At 37.8% G+C, this 26,007-nt stretch overlaps 1 protein-coding gene across 1 annotated transcript in view; it reads right to left on the reverse strand.

Annotated features, from left to right (window-relative positions):
- Nucleotides 1–2,699: 2,699 nt before the first annotated feature.
- Nucleotides 2,700–26,007, reverse strand: part of RGS7 (regulator of G protein signaling 7) — a 236,615-nt gene continuing 213,307 nt past the window's right edge. The window contains exons 10-18 of the mRNA XM_072858044.1: nucleotides 21,065–21,139; nucleotides 19,879–19,977; nucleotides 19,080–19,141; nucleotides 17,434–17,544; nucleotides 16,823–16,948; nucleotides 8,311–8,497; nucleotides 4,893–4,982; nucleotides 3,581–3,634; nucleotides 2,700–2,774 (exon numbers count right to left, since the gene is read on the reverse strand). Coding sequence (XP_072714145.1) covers nucleotides 2,700–2,774; nucleotides 3,581–3,634; nucleotides 4,893–4,982; nucleotides 8,311–8,497; nucleotides 16,823–16,948; nucleotides 17,434–17,544; nucleotides 19,080–19,141; nucleotides 19,879–19,977; nucleotides 21,065–21,139 — 879 coding nt within the window. The remainder of the gene's footprint in view (nucleotides 2,775–3,580; nucleotides 3,635–4,892; nucleotides 4,983–8,310; nucleotides 8,498–16,822; nucleotides 16,949–17,433; nucleotides 17,545–19,079; nucleotides 19,142–19,878; nucleotides 19,978–21,064; nucleotides 21,140–26,007) is intronic.

Genomic DNA, 26,007 nt, shown 5'->3' on the forward strand with positions numbered 1-26,007 from the left:
CTTGGGGAGCTGCAGGTGACTAGACCTTAATTATTCCCAAAGAGAAACCTGAGGGGCTGAGCTGGCCTGGGGGGAGCACAGAGCACACTGTCACCGCTCCCCGTGCCTCTGAGTCAGAGCTGTGACACTTGTGGTTGCTGGTGTTACTCCAAGGCACTGGACTTATCCAATGGCATCATTGCAGTGGTGCTGAAGTGTATGTGCTCTATAGTTTCACACAATACTCAGCAGTGTGAATAAGTGAGGCAAACCAAGAATAGCTGTGCTTACTACTCAGAGGCAAACTATAAAGTGTTTGGTAATAAATATCACATATAGCAAATGACAGTTTGCTATTACTTTATCTATATTGTACGTGAACGCAGACCTGTTTCTAACACTATTCGTATTGTCTGTTGCGGACTGACAAAGGCATTAGCAATTTTGCACTATAAAATCTACAGAGCAAGCTAAATGGCCAATGTTTTTAAGCTGAGCATTTAGGGCTTTCATAAAGTGCACCAACTTATTAAAGCTTTTCTGGAAAGAAAACTCTCCAATGTCAAAGAAATGCAGAGCTGAGCCTATGGGTTTTTTGTGTGTATAGCTTCACTTTTATTTTTTCCCCATCAGACTAGAATAACGACTCATTTTATTAGGTTATTTCCACTTAAATCAAAGAATAGTACAGAGGGATTGCCCTTACAAAGTTTCTAAACTTTCTAGTTTACCAAATGTTTTCTGTAGCAAGTATAACCCACTTTCAATCATCACTGATCAGGAGCCTCTTATAGTCTCTGTCTTAAGAAATCAGGTTATGAATTACAAAGTCATCTTCTCAGGTTCAGTCCCTAGACACAATCAAGGTTACTGGATTTTTTTAAACATTTCAAATGGAAAAAACTGAGGTCTAATTTAGTTCAATACAAATCCACTTTGATATAAGTGAGGAAAAAAAAAGTGAAAATTAGTCTAAATTTTCTAAACCATCAGAGGAGAAGTGAAACTGTAATTTTCATCTTACTAAATCATTCAGAGACGACAGCATTTATCTAGATTGTAGAAGACCTGTTTCACACCTATTTTCTGTATTAATCAGAAGAACAGATCTATACCACAGTCCCTCACCTCACAGTTGAACAAGTTAGTCGGTACACCGTAGGATATTCCAACCTGCTGGTTGGAACCACGGTACCAAGGTAGATAATTACATATTATAAACTCATCATAAGCAAGAACAAGAACAGAAGAAGAAGGATGCCTGGTGGGAAGGGGTCCTGGGGCAGTGGGTGATGTGCATTCAGTCATCTTGGAGAAAAGGTTTGCATTTGAGCATCCTGACATTCTGGATTAATTTGCAAGTCTCAGAGCTGCCCATCTAATACAGAATATAGATCTAGCAGTGACATGTTTTACTTTCATACCTGACCCGACTTGACAGACTCCACCCGGATTCACAGGTAGTAGTTTGAGGAAAAGCAAAACCACAGTTTTTATTTTATAGCTTGCTCCATGAAAAAAGAACCGCCCTCTTCTACTGAAGAAGTACTAACGCTTCACATCCAGAAATCCTTGTTCCCATTTCTAGCTCACAGCTGGTTTATTGGGCCTGCCTGGCATCTCTGGCATCCTGTTATTCTGGTACTTCTGCCCTGAGATTAGCACGATGAAAATCGGGCACGCCTGCAGGTCACAATGCTCCAGTGTTTGTGCACAGAACTGCTGGTTTATCAGTAACGCTGCTCTGAGAGGGATTATCGGAGAGTCATCTTAGTGCCTCCCAGTCTGTCTTCACTTTTTCCCTTTTTGTGCTGCATTCTCCTCACATCTGTCTGCAGCTTGCTATTTCTCTCCTTACAGCCACCTGTTTACATACTGTTTACCATAACCAATTCGTGATCTGTGGGCTGTTTAAACTCCCATGAATAAATGTAGTTATTGCAGCTTGCTGGGCACTGTGACCGGGAAAAAGCTTAGCTCTCAGAGGTCCCAGATGTACTACCTACCCTCTACACTCTCTTTTATTAACATAGGCTCTTTTATTAATATGGAAATTCCTATGGAATTATCATGTAATTATCATGTATAATGTTATCATGTACAATGTTGTTTTATAGATCAACCTGTTTAGACAACACACAAATCACACTGCAACATGCTATGGCAACACCACCATGCAAAATATAGGGGTTTTTGTTTCAAACATTGGGATAGTTTCCTTTGTGGCTGTTTATTTACTTTTTAGTGTCCTTTACTGACTTTGTCCCATTGAATCCAAATTTCTTCCTGATTACAGTGGATTCAAAGCATATTACAGGAAGCCTTTACCTATAAGAAAGTAGTTAAAGAATTACAGTTTTGTTTTAACATGTGAGATATTCCCACAGCCTCACAAAACTTTGTTCTTTCACTGCGTTTGTTTCTTTTTTTGATTACTAGAAAGTATGTATATATATTTTTAAAACTTGAGGAAATACTCTTGAGCCTCATTATATAGGAGGCAGTTTCTGTGAACTGCTTCTCCTTCCCTAGAAACTAAAAAACAAAAACCATGATCTTTGCTGAAAGCTCTCATATTTTTCATTTCAACGCACACAGCTCCACTAACCAGGTCACAGAAAAAGCCACAGACGCACACACACACACAGCAGCGTCACCTGCACAATTCAACAGACAATGCAGACAAACTTGAGTATAATCCAAGATCTTTCTACCTCTTTTCATAACAGGTTAGTGCTCGCCCTCAGTGTTGGTGTACAGTTTTTATGGCATGGGAAAATAGGGATGTTTCTGCCCTACAAAAATAAATGCGTTGAATGCTTTAGTTTGAATTTTCACAATGTTAAAAAAAAATCCAAAGAAACTGGATAAGTAAAAAGAATCCCACATATCAGGAAATCAGTGGATCTTTTGGCAGGTGGCAAGAGAATGCCCACAGCAAATTTACCAGCCTTCATTTTTTTACCTTCATGAAATAGCTTTCAAAAATTATATATTAAAAAAAAAAATCAGTTCTCGTAGTCCATTATCAAAATGAAATCCCAATCAAACCCTTACGCATCATCAGCATGAATTCGTTGGTCTTGAAGAAGCTGTGCTAGACATTAAGGAAGATGGGGAAATTATTATTGTTTATTTTTCCCTGTGCCCAATTAAAAAAAAAGGGACAAACTCTTTTTTAGTAAAATAAAAAGGAGACAGGAAGGAAATCCAATGTATTCAAACTGTGTTAGACTTAGTATTTTGGGAGGCACCAGAAAAAGGAACAACATCAAGCAGGTGTTCACAGATTCTTTACTACAATTAAAAAAAAAATTAAAAAAATTGGATAATTTCATGCTTCCTAATGCAAAAAGCATGGCTCCCAAAGGTCCATTCCTCCATGTGTGGCTATTGAGGTCTGTGGGAAAGGGACTAGGGAGGAGGGGTTGTAATGAAAGCACATTATAAAGTTGTCATTCCTAGGAAAAGTCACAAACTGTGATGAATACACTTTAAACTGTCAGGTTAGAGAAGCGAAAAGGGAAAGGAGGGATCAGTGAGGGGGAGGGGAGAAGGATGTCCCATCAGGTTTACTAGTCTTCCGAGGCAACAAACTTACCACATTGCGTGTGAATTTCTCAAAAGATGTTCGACGATCCAGAGTGTTTTCCAACTTAAATTTAAAATAAAAAAAGAAACAAAAAGAAAAAGGAGGGGAAAAAGAAAAGCAAGAAAAAATGGAGTAGAAAAGAAGGATTGATGAAACAATGGATTGCAAAACAAAGTTTGTATAAATCAGGAAGCAAACACAGGTATGAAGCTGTAATGGGACTCTGCAAAACAGGGGATGGGCAAAACAGATATAGTATTTGACAAAAATAATTTTTCATGGGGATCAAACTGGTTTGATTTAAAAGAGCAACTGAAAATAAAAAGAAATAATGAAGTGCACATCTTGTGTTAATGAACTGACATTCACAAACTTAAGGACTTCACACGGACAGTTGTAGCTTTCTGGTATTTTCAACATCTCTCTCTATATTGGATCTTCAGAAATGAATGTTTGAACAAAAAACAAAATCACACAGTACTTTCATATAATTTTAGGTTGTCATTATAAACAACAGAATGCTACGGTGTTAATAACTACCTTGTTCCGGTAATGATCAGGGCCCCGATTTTGCAAGGCACAGGGCTCCCAGCTGATTCTAGGAGATTATTATTTAGAGCCCACTAATAAAATTATTTATCACTATAGAAATCTGCATCGCACAAGCTGCTCCACATACTCTGGGCTGTGCCTATTCAGAACTCATTCCATAATCTGGACTTTTCTAAGCAAATATTACATACCAAGACATGAGCCTCTGTTTGCTGAAGTGTGACATGATCAGTCTTTCAAGTCAGATTCCTAGCCTACTCAAAACTATTCATGTAATAATAGGGAAAGAAACAGAATTAGGAAGCCCCTATATTTATAGTTGAAATTATAAGTTATTCATATGAATAAGATTGTTTCTAAACACATTCTGTAGCTTTGATAGGTGGAATAAAGAGAACAACAATTATTACATAAGCAAACTTGCAAACATGAAAGACTATTCTTCTGGGATTTTATTTTATTTTTTTTAATGTATTTGTAAAGCACTTTGCAGTTTAAGGTGCTTCATAACAGCGAAAACAGTACAATATGGGATGTAAAAATAAAAATAACTTTTGCTAGATTAACTTATTGAAACATGCCCGCATGCAGGATATATACACATATATGTATATTGGACTCCTGTGTGTATGTGACCCTCCAAACACGCCAAGCTGGTCACCTACCAGATATCCAGTTGCACTGGCACAGGGGAGAGAAGACTGAGTATTGTTGCAAACATAACCACCGCTTTGCACAGTGGCAAGACAAAGGCAAGATGGACCAATACCTTTTTCTTGGCCTGTAGCAGCTCCTGGTAGGCACTGGATCGTATAAAACGAGGATAAGAATCACTTTTCATCAGTTTGTAAATGTGCTCCTGAAAGGGAAGGAAGGAGCTGTTACTCCCATAAAAGAAGACTTACATAAAATGGGAGGCAGTCACATATGTTTTAGTTGTGGAATGTATACCAGCTAGCACTATTTTGAATAGGAAGTCTTATGGGATAGCAGCTTGCAGTTCTGAAGCTAAGGCTGAATTGCTCTCTATTCTTAAAGCAGAAATCCCACCTATGTGTTATGTCTAAAGAACATAACAGTCTGTTCTTTAATCGATAGTCCCTATTTCCTCTACGGAATTATTTTTCTAAGAATTTACAGCTGAGGCCTAGCTTAAGGCCCAGTTTCAAACCTCTCTCGCATTAGTCAGTTTAGCTAAGTGGATAAATCAGGAGCTGTGGATCCTTCCTCATCAGATCTGAATTAGTTTCTGGAGATGCTTTTCTGACTTCATAGGCTGAGAAAAGGTACTAGGTTTCTAATTCAGCACCACCAATAAGTGCTCAAGGTAGGGAGGATATCCCCTGGCTACTCTTGAAAATATCCCTTGACAGATGTTGCATCTGCTATCCAGCTGACAATATAAAAAGGAAAATACATATGCAAATTAAAAAACAGTTCCAGGCTAATCTAATTTCCAAGATATTTATTCTTCAGAGGCATATGAAAATTGGAAACCTTTATCCAGAAAACAAATGACACAGGCAGTTTATAGAGCTTTTCTTGTTGGAGCATTCTCATTTCTGTAAAATATGGAAAACTAAAAATCTTTGATGTAGGACACTTTATAATTCTAGTTCTAGTTATAATGTTAGGAAAGAGATTTGTAGAAAAAGCAATCGGAATAGGAAATACTCTCAAAAATATTTTTAAAAAATCCACTGAATTGTGTTAGCTATTTTTGTTTTATTTTTTACTCAAACCCTCTCTGTTACTATAGGAAACTTGTAGCACAGCAATCAGGAAAGAGCAAATAAACTGTAAAGTAAATACTATTTCTCAGCTTGGTACTGCATAAAATTAGTGAATAGAAAAAAAACCAACAAACCACCTTGCTTGAAAATTATGGCAAGGCAAAATTAAAGCTGATTTTTAATTTTTGTTGTATTAGAAACTCCAGAAATTATTCTAAGTGCCTTTCATTCTATTTCTTGCACTAAGCAGAGAAATTCTGTTGTATATTCAGAACTTAGGCTGGTTCATTTTGGGTGTTTTCATTCCACTCGGTTTCTATGAAAGCAGCCAATGCAGCCAACAGAGAGGAGAAAGGACTCTGCTCCTGTTGTACGTATCAATGGTGATGGGCATTAAAATGTTATTTCTGTGCAAAAAACAACCCTCTAAAAGCAAGAATAAATTAGGGTGTATTAGTATTGTTAATATACACATTAGTCAGGAATTGAGGCTGGATGTTATTTAGCACGATTGGGTTTATTTTCACTTATGTATCACTCTCATTTGACATAGAGTTCTGCGGTGGCATCTTTCAAGTACAGAAATGCTTTTCAAAACATTTTTAACCACAATTCAATGACCTACCAACTGCCAGAATGACTTGTAAGTGGTCTCTTTCCCAACTGGCAGGCCATAAAGAGCCTGTTGCAGAGGCAGAGCCCTACTCCTGACAAAACCCTGCCACTTCAGGTGGGGCAGTCTGTAAAGGTCCTAAAGCTTCAAGTCAGAATACGGCAGGTACAGTCTGCCCCCTTTTCCCAGAGAAATAGAGGCTTCCAGGTTCAAGTTGTATGCTGAACTGGATCAAATAACCAGAGGTCTGACAGGAGGAAAAGTGTTTCTTGCATAAAGACTGAATATTCCATGTCTTTCATAAATGAAGGTAAAAAAAAAAAAGAGAAGAGAGATCTGGAAGTAAAATGGCATTGAAATTTTACACCTATTAAAAAAAATTGGATACTGGCAAGGAATTTAATTGTCCTTTACTGACTCAACTGCAAATACATATTTTTTTAAGCCTTTAATCTTGCTAGATTGTTTATTTGTATAACTTATGTCTTTGCTATATGCTCAATTCCTAAACCTCCAGGGGGTCAGCAGATGCAAGCAAAAACTGTTTGTTTGGCTTAATGCAGAGTACTTCAAAACAGTGGGTATGATATAGTGTCTAATGAAAACTTTATTGTTGCATCATAGGTTGCTATTCTCATAACAGCAAAATGAAAAGGTGGTAGAATTATTCCCCCTCCTATTTATGGCAGAGGCACTTTCCCAAAAAGTAGAAAGCCCTGATTCAATTCCCTTCTCTTCTTTGTGGGACTTGCAGCAGTGTCTCCTGACTCCCAAGATGATGACCTAATAATCAAGCTGTAAGAAATTCTGCAGGGATATGATCTCAATCTCTCCTTTTGACACCATTTCACTTTGCATTAATAATTAAATTTTCATCACTGGGCTGCTGATGAAAAAGGGACGATGGTACTGGTTCTACTACTTTTACTGTGAATCCAATTCTTTTCTATTGCTTTTCTCAGAAGTCTGCCAAGATGAAATATTAAGTTATAAGTCATATGAAGTGTCGCATTTAATACAGAAGTACTTGTTTTTTCTTCTGAGGAAAACCAAAATTTGTATTTTTACCATTTTGGTTTTTTAACTTTTACTTCCAATCTCAAAAATATAAGTATTTTCAGAGATCTAGCTCTGGTCAAAAGTACCTTTTGATGATGGTATTCGAATTGTGACTAAATCAGACCCCCAAAAGCCAAATAAGACATTTACAGACTGTTCTCTACTGCTGTAATACTGATTATTGAAGAGCAGATCTTTAGGATTTTTGCCCAATGTTCTGTAGATAGTAGTTTAATAAGGTACGGAATATACGACATCCGTGAAATATGATACTTCTGCACAAGCTGTTACAAAATGTTATTTCTCACATGGGTCATATTCTTTCCATCATGGGAACCTATGACTCTTATAAATGATAACAACACTTTTGGACATGCATTGAGAGAACAGACATTGAGCCTGTATCAAGGGAAGTCTTTCAGAGACAGATCTTGAGAACTAGAAATCAATGGGGGGGGGGAGGGGGGAAGCTTTTCTCTTAATGTAACTGAATAAGAAAATTAAGAAAACAGGAAGATGAAAATCAGTTTCACTGCACTATATGCTTTGCTCTATTTGAAGCCTACTTGAAGACTCTATACTGGGCACAGAAGTTTCATGAAGAGCTTTAGTAATTCACAGGCCTCATGAAAGAATGAATGTTACCCATTTGCATTGCCAAAATGGCATTTTAGGAAACAAAGCATTACCATTTAATTCCCAAATATATCTTACTTTTTGTATGTAGAAATCACTAGCCAATACTCTATTTCACATGTCCTTAAACAGGATTGAAAACTGACCTGAGCATCTTCAAATGTGTATCTTCCAGGGTCCTTTACATTCTGCGTGGTTTTGTCATAACTTTTTGAATCTAGATTGATAGCGCTGGGTGCACCTGGAGCAAGAAATTCTTGCCAGATTTCTTGGACGCGAGCAGGAACTTCACGGATAGGCCTCTTCTTCAGGTCTTCTACTGCTAACCAGAACCTATGGCACAATATAGCATCTTGACTTCCAATTCAGTATAATCATTAATGAAGTGCTCACACTCTTCTTTGCTCTTAAAAAAAATGAAGTAACTGAAGTTTTCATCTAAAACATGTTAAAATAAGAAAAATCTGTGATTTTTTGTTGGGATCAGCATTCTGGTATACTGTCTCAAGCAATCAATCCACCTTAAGAAGCAATTATTACAAGCCTCTTCACAAGATGGGTGGGAAATCCTTCATTATTTATGTATGGGTAACTTGCTTACAGGAAGGTTTCCATTTAACTGGAATTAAACTGAGATTTCATTTCACCTGAACCACAAGGGCTTATATTGCTTATAAATCTATTGCTTTTTGACATTCCTTCAAAAGCTAATAAGAACTTATGTTCTTGCTATCTACATGAATCTCTCTGAGTCCTGCTAAACTATAAACTGTGTAACTGTTATTTTGCTACTATTACTCCACAAATCATGTATAAACTGGAAAAGCATTTGTTTTGCTCCCTATAATTTAATTTCTTTCTTCAGCATTGCATTTCTATGCATATTTTTACTAAAATGCTGAATGGAAGTACCCGTTCTCTCTACTTTTGGGCCCCTCACTACAAGAGAGACATCGAGGTGCTGGAGCATGTCCAGAGAAGGGCAACGAAGCTGGTGAAGGGTCTAGAGCACAAGTCTGATGAGGAGCGGCTGAGGGAACTGGGGTTGTTTAGCCTGGAGAAAAGGAGGCTGAGGGGAGACCTTATTGCTCTCTACAACTGCCTGAAAGGAGGTTGTAGAGAGGTGGGGGTCGGTCTCTTCTCCCAGGTAACAAGTGATAGGACAAGAGGAAATGACCTCAAGTTGCGCCAGGGGAGGTTTAGACTGGATATTAGGAAATTTTACTTCACTGAAAGGGTTATGAAGCATTGGACCAGGCTGCCCAGGGAGGTGGTTGAGTCACCATCCCTGGAAGTATTTAAAAGACGTTTGGATGCGGTGCTTAGGGACATGGTGTAGTGGTGGTCTTGGTAGTGTTAGACTCGATGATCTTAAAGGTCTTTTCCAACGATTCTGTGATTCTGTGATTCTTTTCTGCTGCTGAGCAAACCAACGTCAAACAGCCACATACATGCAGGCCAGTTCATTGTACCCTTCTCACTCAGTCTGGAGCAGGATCACTAAAAGGGTCTTGAGCACTTTGTGGTCACAGCTAGCTAGCCACAAGCTTTGATAATCACTTTTCATTTGCTATTATGATTGTTTTATCATTTCTTCTATGGGTGTTCAGACTCTCTCACTGCACAAAATAATTCTAAATTCAACTGGGATCCCATGCTTAGACATGGTGCAGACCACTTAGTTCCTCTCCCCCCACTCCCTTAAGAGAGCTCAACTAAAGTTTGAATTTGTTAAATATGCAATATGTACTATTGTAACTTTTCATTATTGTTTTGACACAGTTGATCCTACGAAACAGATAAGCTGAACCTTGAACTGAGTTAACTGTGAAATAAGTTGGATTTTACAAGGCTGACAAGAATTTGGGTGCACCTTTAAAATGTGGTTCTACGCTGCTTACACCTTGAGATCAAACTGAGCTCTCTTAGCTTAAACAAGGATGGGATATGAGAGAGGAACAGCGGAACTGTACTCAGACCCCCCAAGAAAGCAAAATGATACCACCCTCAATCCAAATTCTAATACAGTTATTGCAACAACTCTTAAGAGAGGATAGTAAAGCATAGCAAAGAAAACCTTACAGTATTCCTCCTATAAGACATTCTTCACTTGAGATGATTTACCCTCCAGGAAGCAATTAGTCCTTCATAGTCCTGTTTTGAAACTCCTTTGTAGCACAGATAGAAGGAGCCTGTGCTCATCGCTCACAAGCCATTATGGTCAGCTTCACTCTACTGAGATGACTATTTTAGGTATTTCTACACCCTTCAATTTCCATAGTATCTAAGCACAATCTTTCTGTCTATTGATCCCTTAAGATTGTCCAAGAGACAGAGAAGTAATATTGTCCCAGTTTTGCAAATATATTAATAATGTAATAATGTACAGTGGTTTCTCCAAGGTCACAAAGGGAGTCTGTGCCAACAGAAGAACTTCAGTTTCAACAGTTCTGGGTAGCATCACTTGTCTCTACGAACTACAATGTGAATTGAACATAGGTCTGCACAGAGCCTGGGGACGTATCCTGAGAACCTGATGGCAATGCAGTAAGAATAGAGGCTTCATAACTCAAGTTTAAAAACTGCACAGCTCACAAACTCTAATTCAGTTCACTCTGTCAAATTTGGGCAACCTACTTTGGTTTCCTTAAGCTGCTTTCGATATTTGCATTTAAAAGTGTATATCCTGCAGTGCTAACCCCTTCACATGCATCTTCTGGGACTGACTGATTACTCATGTGTATTGAAGTCAGGTAAGGAGTAGAAAAATGAAAGGGAAGGATGTTCTTTGTAAACATACATTTTCTATCACCCTGCAGACATCCTGAGGATCTAGCTCAAAGCTGTCACATTCTTATTTGTTCCATTATATCACTGCCAATACTTCTGGAAGTCACCACAAGCATGCCTTAGGATGCTATTTTATTTTGCAAGTAAACTGTTTCCATATAGTAGGTTATACTCAATTATGGGGAAATAGATGGGAGATAAATTTAACTTCTTTGAGGAAACATTCCGCTTCCAGCATAGAATAGGCAGGTTGTACAGACACATTTTTACAGGCTGAACACCAGCTCTTTGATAGATTAATTTTATTTTACCCTTCTAACATTAGCATTCAAAAACCCTATTGAAAATGTGAGGTTCTAAATATAGAAACCTCTGTAAAAGTGGGAAGAAAATGCTGATTTCTGCAGTATGTTATGTCTAGGGTACTTACTTCACAGCCAACACACATTTTAACATTTTAATCTACTTACTGATCTTTCAAGAAAAAATGCCTGCCCTCCTCCCACAGAGAGTTAAAGTCAAATATGCAAAGTTAGGAAATGCCAAAAATAAGGCTGCCACCTCTTGCATTTTCAAAAATAACTTTTCCGAATATCCCATGGCAACCAATAGCACAGATGAAGTTGAAATGGAGTCTGCAAGACCTCAGCACAGGGCCTCAAATCAAAAGAGCTCCCTGTCCCCTTTTACAGCTCTCTGCCTCATGAGCTGTGACCAGAGCAAGGGAAGACTCCTGGGGCAAACAACACACAGTGTGCAACAGTAAATACGTGCAAGGGCAGGAGAGGGGAGAGGGGGAACCCAACTGCATTTTCTGGACAACGGTATACACAGACTTACTGCTATGTCGTGGAAGGAACTAGAGCTCAGTCTCTCTCCCTTGGATGAAACTCTGTGTCTCCTGTTGGTGGAAGTTTGCTTTGGCCATGGAGACCCTCTCTAGAAGATGCTCAGTACTGTTTGAACAGAGACCTGAGTAGCTGGGTGTAAACCTCGCTTTTGTCTTCTGTCCCAGCATTTGGGCTGCCACATGCTGGGTCACACGCCAGATGTATAGCTGAGTGAGAGTGTATAGCATATGATAGTCATACATCCAGCCACATGACATGGCAAGACACATGTTGCAAGACATCTGGGGATTATGTCCTCCAGCTGGATTACTTTCAAAGTAAGGGTGGCCTTGCCAGATAAATAGCACAGCTGCAACACGGCTTCTGTCCCATTAACTGACCTAAATGTCAGATGCAGCCATCAGCAGATCCCAGATCAAGCTAATCAGTTAAATTTAGCACACAGGAACAAGGAGTGAGAGAAAGGGTGCAGTAATTCTCCACAAAATGTGTGAGGTTTAGGCAGAGTGTGGAGACAGTGAAGTGGGAGTGATGTGGGCTTTGCACTCAGTGCATCAGACACAACAGGTCAGAGGACAGACCTTTCAGCATTTTCAGCAAAAGCAAACAAAAACCTTAATAAACTCCATGGAGAAAATCAGCTAACGTTTTTCTAGGGGCAGGAAAGACTACGCTCTGATTCCTAGAGTCCACCTTCTTGCCAAGTACAACTTCAAGCTTCAAGACATAGTAGTGCTGAAGGTCTTCAAGAAAATGACAGAGAAAACCATTAAACCTTGCAACTAGTTCCTTCTCATCTAATCTGCAGAAATGGCAACATTGCTGGGACTTGGAGTTTAAACTTGAATCTGAATCAGAAGTAAAACACAAGCAATTTCAGCCTTGAGGATTAAATTTTGGTCAAGTTATTAGCACCTAAAACAGAGTCTCATAATCAACAGTGTGAAGGATAAACATTACCAGTGCCCACACTATGTGGGAAAGTGTCATTACCAACACTTCTGTTCAGACTTGCAGAACAGACATCATGGACAGTTAATCAATCTTCATACTTTGTAACACGCAGAACTCTTTCCTCCACCATCAGTGAAGACAGAAATGTCTTGCATTTGACATCATCAAGAGTGGTAATCAGTAATAAAGAGCAAAAAAGTGAAAGTGAAACAGGCTGGATTAAAAAGACAACTTAACCTCTTGCACCTTTCTCCCTTTTCTCCAGTAAAAGCACTGCTATGGTGTTATTAAAAGAATAACCACAACCACTGAAGTAAGTTAAACATAAAATTAAGCACTATGACTGAAACAGTTTGTAGGCAAAACTGCAAATTTTTAGTAGTGTATACGTGGGTTTTTATTTATTTTTTCCACAGGGCATAATTGAAGCTTCTATCTCTAGTACAGAACATTTCTACAACAACTTAAATGGATTGCTCCAAAATAAACACCTCACAAAATCTCAGCTTGCAGGGGGATGGGCAGAGAAAATTTATCGAGAGAAAAATCTAAATCTACCTAACTCCTCAATCCCTCTCTTCTTTTTCTGGACAACCAGAACTCAAAGCCCCTTTTCCTTATTTACTCACACATTATGGAAGCTAATAAATGAGGATTAAAGGAAGGGGCAAGGGGTCCAGCAGCTTTTTCTTCTGTGCATCACGGAAGATGTCCTGTCACCACTCTCCCTTCACTAACCTAGGAGGTTTTTGCAGTCTTAGCACTGCCTTGGAGATCACACCTACTGCAATACTGCATAATGACTTGGACAGGCTTTCAGATTGGCAGGCCTGAAACCATTTAGATCTTTACAGGCTGCAATTCCTACAAAACAACCTCTTGGGAGCAAACGTACAGTCAGCATATGAATATTAACTTTCCAAAGAATTCTGCACCAGCAAGACAGAGGAAGGATATGGAGAGGAATGGGGATTTTCTACAGGGATGAAAGAAATTAGGTCTCCAGGTGCCACATTGCAGTAAGATTCATTTCACTACCTTACTCTCTTTGAAAAGTCCTTTTTCAGTGCTTGGACAGCCTTGTGACCAAGCTCAGTAGTATTGGATCATGCTCAAACTTAAGTCTTGTGAATTTGAAACAATGGTCACCTTTTTTGTAATAGGCAGTGGGAATTTTATAAATCTATTATCCAAATCATATGTTACTTTAGCTATTTGTTCTGTGTAGTGAGCAGCATGCAAAGTGATTCCTCCAAAAAATCTGCATGGTAACAAGAGATTACAAGTCATAGCCTGCGTTAGGTGAATGTAGAATCCAGCCTGGGTGTTAACAAACTGCAATCACACTGTAATGAAGCTACTGCACTGACAGAACTGCTTATACAGTTTTATTCCTTTGCTATGCTTTACACCACCCCTTTAGAGAGTAAAATACTATTAATCCCAATTTACAGGCAAAGAAAAGAAGCACAGCGATACAGAGTAAGAAGGTGAAACCCGGTTGCATTCCTAATCATTGCACAGTTCTTAGTTCTAACTCATGGCTCAAGTTACTTTATCCCTCTTCTCTTTCTTAAAACAGGATCTATATCCACTAAGAATGAGATTCTCAGCCAGCTTAAACACTCTCAGTCCAAGTTAATGAAACAGTACCACTGGGACTTTTAGCTACATAAGATAATAACACTTGAATAGAAATGGTGTATCTAGTAGACTTATCATTTCACCTTTTCGGCATTTCTTTCACCAAAGTGAGGTACAAGACTTCTAATCAACTAATACTGAATCTCTCAGTAGTGTCTGCAGTCCCCTGCTGTATCCCATGTACTCCGCCTGGTAGCACGAATCCAGGGTCCCAGCTGTCTATCCCACTGTAGGTTTGAAGGTGCTTGTTGTAAATTTTATCATGATTAGATCTGTAAAAGGACAAGAGCCAGCTACTGACTTGAGTTCACTTTGTTGCAGTGAGAAGATGTGGATGGAAATAAATCTTTTCCTCAAGGTGGCTGTTAAATCCAAAACACCCACCCCAAACAACCAAATTGCCACAGTGGGGTTAACAGGTGAGCAAGGAAATTGGTGGTATTTTAAATTTAAGGTTTATTCAGCAATAATGCTTGAAAACATCAAACTTTCCATTTCTGTTACTGAGATCTATAACATTTTGACTCTCATACACAACAAGCTTTACCCATTCATGCTTTCTCACCTGACTTTACTGTGTGAGCCTAACGGTGTATTGATTTCCCCACAGTTTGAGAATTCATAAACATAATTCTGAGCTTGTGAGGCAGTTTTCCTTCAGTTAATCATCACAGAAAGCACCTTTTCAGTGCAAGTTTGATCCCCTGCCTGATCCTTCCCAGGGACAGCCTTTAAGCTCATATTCACCGTTGCTCAGATATTCTATTTTATAATGCCAATATAAGAATCTGAAGAGAGAGACAGAAGAGTAGATGGCATGTCAAGGAATCATCTGTGAACAAATTTCTCTAGGGAATTTTTCTGGATCAGTCACTTGCAGTTTCCCTGTGGTTAGTGTTGTAAATAGGATTAGGAGAAAGAGCTAGGGATTATGCGGGTAACAGTTTAGTTGGCAGAGAGACAAATTAATCACAGAAAAGCATAGAAACTGCAGCACACACTGGGCTGGATAGGTTCATGTTTGAACAGCTGCTCTGCATAACGAATTACCAGGATGCTCTTTAAATAAAAAAATTACCTTTCCTTTTCTTGGATTTATTCTAATTTTTAAAATTTCATTTTACCACCTGGATATTTTAATTTAAAAAAATCTGTATCTGTCACTAATGAAGTTATCAACTTACACATAGAGGTCAGGCCATATTTCCATGGGTAAAGGCAAACAAATCAGTTGGAAAATATCATAAGGTCTAGAGTATCTAATATACATTTGTGATGCAAAACTCAATGTTTGAATATGAACATGGTCAGCAACTTAGAGAAGTCCATCTCCAATTATCCTGCTGACAAATTAACAACAAGGAGGTCTGTGCAATTACTTAGCATTTATGAATTAACACAACAAAATGCTAAATGCCTCTTGTAAGATGCTACATAAATGTAATTCTAGTATGAATGGCTATGCTGCACCACTTCGGAGTGAGAACTGGCATAGAAAAAAAGTAATTTAGGATTTTTCTGAGTTTTAGAATGTGTGCAGATAGGATTTTATACTCCTTATGCTATTGGTGAATGGGAAATGATACAGATGACACCTGACAATAAGGTGGAATAAAGAGAAAAATATGTTGTACATGCTTTTGTACTATGCACGGTTTGACTTATCTATAGAAAGGCTGTTATCAATCCCTCTGAAATAATTCTTACCAAAATATGACTTCCTTAGAACAGTGACAACAAAACATGCTATTAGCCAATGGACGGACTATCATTTTTAAAAATCATATAATTGTTCTCCTTTACTTAAAAGTAATTTTGTATATATACTTTTTGTTAAAATTTTATTTAAGCTTCATATGCTAGCAGCATCTTTCCATTTTACAATTAGTGAGGAATTTGAGAGCTAGCTGTCACACTACTTCTGTTGTGCCAGATCCACAAGTACTAGAATCTTGGTGGAGATTTTCAAAAGACCAATGACCCCAGAAACCTGACCAACATTGAAAGTCTGTGAATTTTACTTTTAAATCCCTTATTTATTTTTTTTTAAATTCTCCTTTTTAATTTTACTGTTCTTATAATATTGGACTTAATAAAAGATATGAACAGCCTTTGAATTGGGCAATGTTTTAAACCTGTTTAATAAAATGAGCTGAGAGAAAAGCTCTTACATGGGTAGTTTGACCAAAAGTTGCACATGAATGGGAAAATATGCTTCATGTGAGTCTCTGCTAACTATATCAATCTTTCCCTCAGCCTGAATATGGGAGCAGGCAGCAATCTGCATGAATGGATTCTGAAAGGTAAGACACAGCAAAATTTTTGAACAGGTCAAAAAATGAAAAGAAAGATATCAGACAAAAACCCCCCTCCCAATGTATCTTACAAGCTATTAAAAAATAAAGTCCCTCTCATTTACCTTAAATTTTCTGAACTGAATTCTGACTCCAAGAATTTGAGAAACTGCTCCCTTCCCACAGGGTCTTTCAAAGCTTCATCCATGCCAAATCCCCATCGTTTCACCCTCTGCTGTCCTGGCTCTTTGCTACAGAAGAAAAAACAACAGAACTTACAATCAGCAATAGTCAGTATTCTAATACTCTGTGTTCATAATTTAGACTAAGTCCTAAAGTTCAACCACAGATTTCTCACCTTCCAGATTGCTCATATCTGTGCAATGTTCAGAGATGAGCAACCAGCCTGTTAGTACTTACACAGGATGAATTGTAATACGCGTGCATTTACACAGACAAATAAGGACTTCCAACTAGGAAATGTTATCAGATTTTAAAACGTGTCTTTTTTCCCCACACTGGAACCCTGGAAACTGGTTACTGTAACTTTTTACACAGATTTATTAATCCATAGCTCTTCCCATCTTACGAAACTGTAAAGGTGGAAAGACCGAAAGGATACCACATTGCCCTTCTGCCTCAGTATTTTCCTGCAATACATCTGTCTGAGATCTTCACATTTCAAGAAAAGCCTGTTATATCCCCTTACCCCAAAAGAAGAAATAAAATTATATACCTTGCCTCCAGTTCCCAGAAAGTGGTGTCATCTGATATCCAAGGGTTTGAGGGATCAGGGGGCACAAGAAAAGGATCATATTCCAAATACTGCTCCGTATAAGCTAATAGGCTAGGAAACAAAAGCACCAAATATTGTCATGTCAGGAGGTGAGGAAACCTGATCAGGTTACTCCAGTTAACAAGTTACCTTGCATCAACTGAACCATGGTAACCAGGTGTGCACACACTCAGAAGTCAGCTACAAGCTTGAGCTGAAATGGGTTTGCTCAAGCCTTTTAAAAGTGGACCCCTGAAGAAGGAGGGGTGGCTCAGGTTTTATCAAGAGCTGAAATAAAATAAACTACAAACTTCCCTAATACTTCCACGTAGCTCCTTTTAGGGCTCCGTTAGGCACTAATAAATTAAATCAAGCAGCCTCTTCCATGCATATTTGCTTTCATAAAGGAACATGTTTTATACCCCTACGGTTTTAATTATCAATTCCTTTAAAATCTGTTTTAAAACACTGCATGCTATTCAGGTCATATTTATTGGCCCTGCAGCTGCTGGGACTCCTTTTTTCCTCTTTTAAATACAGTTAATATTTTTATTATTTCCTAATCAAATGGCACTACTCCCAAGTTTATTGCTTTCCAAAAAAACCCAATTTTTTTTTCAAATTCTTCAGTATTCATGAATTGGTCTGACTCAGCTGAACACACTGAAAACTTTGCTTGTATTCTGGTAATTTACAACTCCCATGCCCTTATTCCCACTTTCCATGTTTCCTTTTGCCTCATAATTATTGAAAAATTATTGACAAGTGAGGACAAATATTCTTTCTTTTCATTCCTATATATATTATATTTAGTCTGTATTCTATTTTTACTGTTCAGAAAGCACAAATTCTTAACCTGTTCTCTTTATAAATATATATTTATATGTGTTTGTATGTGTATGCATACATACACATGTATAAGTAGACACACATGCACAAAAGTATATGAGAGGATGAAGAACCATTTGTATTTATTTGGCTTAATTTCCTTTAGTAAGTCTTATGCAGCTCAATTTTCTGCAATTTTCACTATCTCTGTATTTGATGTGTAAGATAGAGCATTCCTTTTCCCTACCTCTTCTCTATCTAAGCTGTAGTCTTTCCGAGGAGCTTTTTATTTTATTTGCTTTCTACCTCCTTCCTGACAAATTTTGGTCTTATTTGGAGAAAGCTTCCTACTAGTGTTACATCCTCTGACTCGAAGTAAGCTCAGACTCACTTTGTTCAAGCACCGTGCTCCTCATCCAGCCAGCTCTGCCGACTAGTTCCCTTGCTTTGTCAGTGACTGCCCTTTTGAAATATCAAAACAGTAACCCCAGACCTATTTCTATTTAGCCTCCCTGCCAATGCAAGGTGAAACTTGTGATCACTTGGTCAGAAGCTCTTTCAGTAACTCTTGGGTTTATCAGAAATGTATCATGGAATATCTGGGCCATCTTTTGTCAATAAAAGAACTTCATACCTCCCACTTAAAGTAAACTCTCATCAGTTATTTCTATGACACCTGAGCTCCCTTGTCTCTCTTTCTTTGAAGCTATTTCATACTGACATTTTCCCAATAGTTATCAGTCTAATTGAAAAACAAGAAGATGTGACAATATACTTACCTCTCTGCAACTTTTGACATTTTTAATCTATGTCTGTCTAATTGCATTTGCCAGTGCTTAATCTGCAAGAAAGGAAGGCAAAGAGTGTTATGAGTAATTCATTGCTTGACTCTATTTCCATAACTTTTTTATTAGGGCTGTAATTTAACCTTAATTTATCCTAGGGCACAGAAAAGAAATATATCTGAGTTAAAACAACATTTCACCAGTGTAGTTCTAAAATAAATGGAATTTTCCATCAAAGAGAAAAGATCTTACAGAGACAGAAAAAGGACCCAATATAACATTTTCCCTAAAGGTTCATCAACAGAAATCCAATTAGCCTTTTTTTAGATTTTTGAAGAGAACTACTAATTCTTCAGACATTTACCTTCTCCCAATTCTAACACCTCAGGAAAGATTAATGAAGCATGAATAGCAGATAAATGTGTGAACCCATATGTGCATACACGGAGAGGTAAGTACACCCCCAAAGCTCAAATCAGCATTGAAAGGAAGAGTGAGCTGTCTACTGCTAAAGGAGCTAATGGGCTTAGCTATGCAAAGAACCCATTAACTGGCCTGCTGCTAACTGCCTTTAACTGTTTAATGCAAGATACCAAAAATGACAGGTTTTGTCTCATTGGTTTTAATAGAAGTTACATACCTAAATCCATATATCCTGAAATAAGGAAAAGGTTTACTAAACGTTTGCTAGATCTGTTCTGAACATACTTCCCAGTTACAATAATTTTTGGTTTAATACCTACTTTCCTAAAAAGTTCATTTAAAAGTACACGTTTGTAGTTATTTTTCAAACCTCTTGGTGTAGTTCATCTTCTGTGGGTGGCTTAGTCTCTGGTACTGGTGTGTGGGTAGGGCTGTGACTTCGAATGTCGTTTTGTAAGCCATAGACAGACTACGCAAAAAATATGGAACAATGATAGTTGTTTTCAGACAGTGCTTGTAGATCCATAGTAATTGTGATGCTTTAGTACAGTGTGCTCAAGAAGTTAGCCAAGATTATCTTTTTCTAAAGGAACTGCAAATAAGCCATGCACTCAGTTAAAATTGTGCTTCTGTACCATGGTGTAAAATAAAGACTCCCAAAACCCCACAATTTCGTAATGCCATAGAACACAGGATCTACTTTTATTATGTCTCTATGTTAACAGCAGAGTAAACATGGGGGATGACACTGAAAGGCAGCGATTACAGTAAGTGGAGATGACTGGTAGGAAAAGAAGAAATAGTATCCCGAAAGGTAGACTATCACAATGGATTATTTGGATGACTCACAAATTTGCAATTATTGCTTGGTAAATTACACTAATCTGGACCTTTCACTACCATAAATAAGCTAAGCTAAAGCTTTCTCTAAATCCACTGTCCTTTTTAAAACATATTTTTCCATGGGTTGACACAAAAATATACCTCAAAGGGAGTACCTTAAAGTTGGAGTCAATCTACATTATTATGATACAAAGGATTTGAAAGAAAGTGTTGTTCCAATCCATCTGTACATCCCTAGAGAATTTACACTGTTCGTGTCTGGATCCTAATTTAGATGAAGCTAATTTCCTCCACAATTTCTGGTCATCCATTTGGGGCATAATTGTAAACTAGAGACACCCTTTCCGTTAAGACCAGCACAAGAACTGTTATAGTTTATACTGCATTTTTAATTTATTTTTCCTTAATTACTGACAGAAACATTTTAACATGCTTTATTCGATCTACTAAACAAACAACATGAATATAGCACGCAAAAATGAATTTTATTTTCATATTCTCTGTGTATTTCTCCAAAGCCTTTCTTATGTGATAGCATTTACTTAGCATTAGCAAATTTGTTAATATTAATTCATTTAAGAGCTTATGAAATAATAACATACGTTCAAGTATTTGTTCTTTGCAGCTGTAAGAAAAATTGTTTTAAGAAACTATGGAACTTCATGCTATAAATTACCTCCACCTCCTGCTTTTGATATAATAACAATACTTACCTTTCTTGTTTTATGTGGATTTCTCATTCTTGAAGATTTTTTTATATCCACTTCAGTAGTGTTTACACATCCAGGCTATTAAAATAAAAAGAAAGGAAAGCACAAGGATAAAATCTGCGAGGGAACTCCGTACTGTTTTCATTGAGATACTCCTCTTCAGTTTGTAAGGCTAAGAAAATAAATAACTAGAGGCATATAATAACTTGATGTCCTTCTGCAGTAGTCCCTAAAACCTAAATAACATAGAGTCTAAGGAAGCATCTCAAGTACCATTTTGTCTGGCTTATTGTAAGAGAGATTCTTTTGCTATTCAGCGTTGTTTGCTGGGCCCTATGATGGCTTTAGGACAAGTTTTACTGTATATCTTTATGCTAAAAGTACTGAAAGCAACGTACAGAGGAGCAGAAAATATCCAAATGCATATTATAAGACACACTTGCAGCACAGACAGGTACTAATTAAAATTAAATTGCTTTTGGCAGTATTTGGGAATTTTGGAGTGAGACACTGAAGACCACATGCTTAGAGCTCATGACATTGTGAATTTGAAATAAAATAAATTACCAAAATAACAGAAACAAACCATATGTTTCTGCTGTGGTTTTGCCAAGGAAGCCATACAATGTGCATACTAGCTATCCCTCTAAGAAGCATGGTTGACCTAATGAAACAAAATAAATAGAATTGTGCAATAGCCACCTCAGCTGTGAACCCCAGGCTCCCTTCAGGAGCATCTGGTTTTGGGTCACTTTTAAAAAGTGATCTTTTTTAAAAAAAGATTAAAAAAATGTGCCAAAATGGGATTTGTTTCTTCATAAAAGAAAAGAGAGAGAGAAAAAAAAAACAGGCTTCAGCAGCCTAACCAGAAGACTGGCAGTCTAAACAGAATGACTCTCAAGACATCTGATTTGGCCTTCAGAGATTCATTCTCACAACTCTGTAGCTTCCCAAAGGACACAAGTCCTCTAGTTTCTCCTAATTCATCTTCCTTTGACACTTCCCTCTAAGTACGAACTCTCTGCAGAAATCTGTTCTTTACCCATTGCTGGAAACAACTAATAATAAGTGTTATGCTCTCAGGTGAGTTTTACCTATTGATTTTAGAGGGATTACATTTGCCACTGAGAGTGGGAAGTACAAAATCTGCTCTCTAGCAGGAGCAGATTTTTAGTGAAAGTAGGTTGGGTTTTTTTAATGGGAGTAGCTAGATGTAGAATTTACTTGCCAGACAACCAAGCTGGACTTATTATCACACTAATGGTACCGGCTTTGTCTTCTTATCATAATGTAAAATGCTTGATGTGGCTGTAAATCTTCAGAGACAAAAATTGTAAACATTTCTTATATAGGCAGAGCCAAGAAACAAATACATGTCATTAAACAGGCCAATGGGACTTTGCCTCTGGAAAATATTTTAAATAACAGACTGATTTTTTTATCCAGTATGATTTTTTAATTAATAAATAAGTTTTTATTTTAAAGTAATACATTAATGTGTGTTTGATCATATTACATTTGCAGTATAAACAGTTCCTCATAAGGAAGAATAAAAATAGGCACTTAGATAATATTCTCAAGACTGCATCTGACATGCCTATTGAGCTAGATTTGGGAAGGTACACTTTGTGCTTGTGAACAAAAATGGTAGTTTTTAAACTCCAGAATAACTTGTAACTCAAAGACAATGACAGGTTGAAAAATACAAAATTCTGCATGACGGTCAATTTAAAGGCAGAAAGCAATTTCACAGGGAAGTATACTGAGATATAAAGTTAAAAGGAAAACGATGCATCTACTTTAGGATTATGGTGGCAGCTGGCAGTGAAGAAGACATGGGCTTTTAACAATATCTACATCCCTTGAATGCAACTATTTGACTAGCAGGCACACTTACATAAGGCACAAACTGTTATTTGTTTAGTTTTCAGTTATGGTTTGTTAAAAGCACGTCCTAAAAATGGAGAGGGAAAAAAAAAAGGCAAAACAAAAAGGCATAAGCCTCATCCAAAACCTCTTATTTTTAAATATTTGAAGTCCACCGGCAGTAAATTGGTATGAACAGATCTAGCACCTTGCACAGGTAACTTACATGCCAGAGCTGTGCAGATTGATGCGAGGGACACAATGAGAAATTCTGGGAGATTTTTAGGAATGAAACAAGGGCGAAGCTTTTGCTGGTTGGAAAAAGACCCAACCCAGTACTGACCTTCTACAGCATCTAGTGGATTCTTACTGACACCTGGCTGTTTAAAACCTCTCACGCTGAAGTAAAGCTGCTGTGGCATACTTCAGCAGGGGCATTCACGAGAGATTGTGAGGGCAGAAACTGGACCAAGGTGTGACTGAAGGGAAGCCGAGAGGAGAGCAGCAGCAGGAAGGTACAGGCAGGGAAGCATTAGGAAGCTTCAGTGCAAAAGGGAAGGCAGCTAAAGGGTGTATCACTACTCTGACAACCTGGGGTAACAACAGGAGTTTAAGACACATATCACTACCACCAAACAATACCGTTCTCATAATCAGATTTAAGTTATATCGCTGGAAGTACCTAACGTAATCGGGGACACAATTCATGTTTTCTTCTCAACTGAAGAATATTTATTAAAACGATACTTGATATGAGATGGGATTTATTCTTTCTCTGGTGCTGCCACACTTCCTCTGTCAATTTTTAGGAATAAATATCAAACATCTCTTCAATTAAAATGAACACAAAAGCTTGCATTATTTGAACATTTTGCTAAAATAACTCAGAGTCTTTGTGGGAAAACCTTTGCTGGACAACATTTCATTTTATTCGTATGCCCCCATTAACATAATAAGTATGTGTTTGGATACAATTACATCCAGCTGTGTTTTCTTTTTGTGTTGCTTTTTTAACTGGACTACCATAGTTCAAATAGTGAGATGCCTGTCAGAGTGCTCTGCTGCAAGATTCCCATTTAGTGTGTAGTATATAATTTGCATACTAATACTGTAAATAGTTTTCAAACAGATTTCCTGGAAGACTTGAAACCTCTTCTATATGTGTAAATAGAATGCTTATTTCTTTCAGGACTAATATTCTGTATGAAAACAGTTCCCCCTCCACAGACACAGAGGAAAGTCTTGTGACCTTGTTGAAATTATGATACAGCAAGATCATCACCAGAGTAGAATCTGGCCCTCATCTGTTTTTACATAGCTGGCTGAAAAACTGTCATACATTCAAAGGAAACTTAGTTTCTTTTCATCCATCTGTTAGCATGCCCTTATCTGAAAGTACAAATGCCATTGTATTAATTTACAGCAAAGGACATGTCAGTCCAGTCAAGATAAATTCACTGCTGAGATAAATGGATGCAGATAAATAATATAAAAAAATCACATATAGAAGATTTTTTAATCCCTAATTCAATTATTGGATAATCACATTAGTATGAATTCCAAGCAGCACAACTTTCTATTGATACTGTCTAGGAGGCTGCATAATAGGATTCTGCCAAGAAACACAGTGGAAGGAGGAAGCCTCCTCTGCAAGGAGAGGAGGTCCAAGAAGTCCAGGTCCAAGAACTTACATGCTACAGCCAACATCTGAAAACAACAAGCGCCTGAGTGTATGTTTAGTTAAAAAAAAATCCACTTGATATTCATAATCTTTCCCTGATAACTGTGGCAACAGTGAATTAATTAATTGAGCCCTTGTAATAGTGCTAACAGTGAATTAATTTTTTTGACACCTGTAGCAACTCTTTGGAAGAATTAGTTGTTTACATCCAATGGGATGCTGTAGCCATGGTACATTTCCATCCAAATAGTGCAGAATACCTAATATTTATAGTCTGTTTGCTGTACAAAGTTGCACACTCCAAGGGCCCTTTTTAATTGCCTGGCCACATAGCAAAAATCAATTGCTATCAACATCTTTTTGTGTAAACATCTCTTTGCTATGATGTACTTGTAATTCTAGTAAGTGTGAAATCCTCAACATAAAGTAAATTAATGTTTATAATGATGTCAGTTTAAGTTTTGATGTTTTTTTCCTCAAAGAATATGGCAATTTAACTGTGAACCTACTTAAGCCAGAATAACCAGAAGTTTTCTTGTATCTGAGACAAATGCACCCATGTATGTGGGAGGGAATAAGCTCATGTATTGCAATAGGCTGGGAACTGCCTGTCTGTATTGCTGCTCTATAGAAAATGATCTGAGGGAGAAGCTGAACATGAGTCAGCAGTATGTCCTTGCAGCAATGCAGACAAACCACATACCCAGCTGCATTAGCAATAGCATAGCCAGCAGGCAAAGGAAGTGGTTTTCTTTCTACTCAGCATCATGAGGATACATCTGGAATACCAAGACTAGTTTTGGGCCCCACAAACACCACAAGTAATATACTCAAAACACAAAAGTCCAGTGGAGGAACAGACTAAAAGGGGAGAGCTAACTGTTGCCTTCTGCTGCCTAAAGGGGGCTTGCAGAGCTAGACCTGTTCCAGAGGTGCACCATGAAAGGACAGGAGGCAATAGTCAGAAATTGCAGTAAAGGAAATTCTGGTTAGCTATAAAGAAATATTCTTCATAATAAAAGGAAGAAGTTGCTTAATAGAGGCTGTGGAATCTCTATCCTTGGTGATTTTCAAAGCTTGTGTAACCAAGGCCTGGACAATCTTATTCAACTTAAAAGTTAGCACTGCTTTGAGCAGGAGGTTGGACTAGAGGACCTCCAGAGGTCCTTCTCAGCCTACATTTCTGTGGAAGAGCCTATGACGTTCACAAGCTGCAGGGATTGAAATTCAAATAATCCACCTTACAGAACACTCCAATCAAGTATTCACAGCAGTGTGAAATTCATCACTCTGCTTCCCCTCCCCACAACAGCAGAATGGAAAGACAAGACTGGTATTTGCTTCCTTACTGCTGCCTCTGCCCTCTGGCAGCCTGTGGTGTGTACTCAACCCATACAAA

The sequence above is a fragment of the Ciconia boyciana genome, chromosome 3, assembly GCF_034638445.1.
Source record: "Ciconia boyciana chromosome 3, ASM3463844v1, whole genome shotgun sequence".
Lineage (NCBI taxonomy): Eukaryota > Metazoa > Chordata > Aves > Ciconiiformes > Ciconiidae > Ciconia > Ciconia boyciana.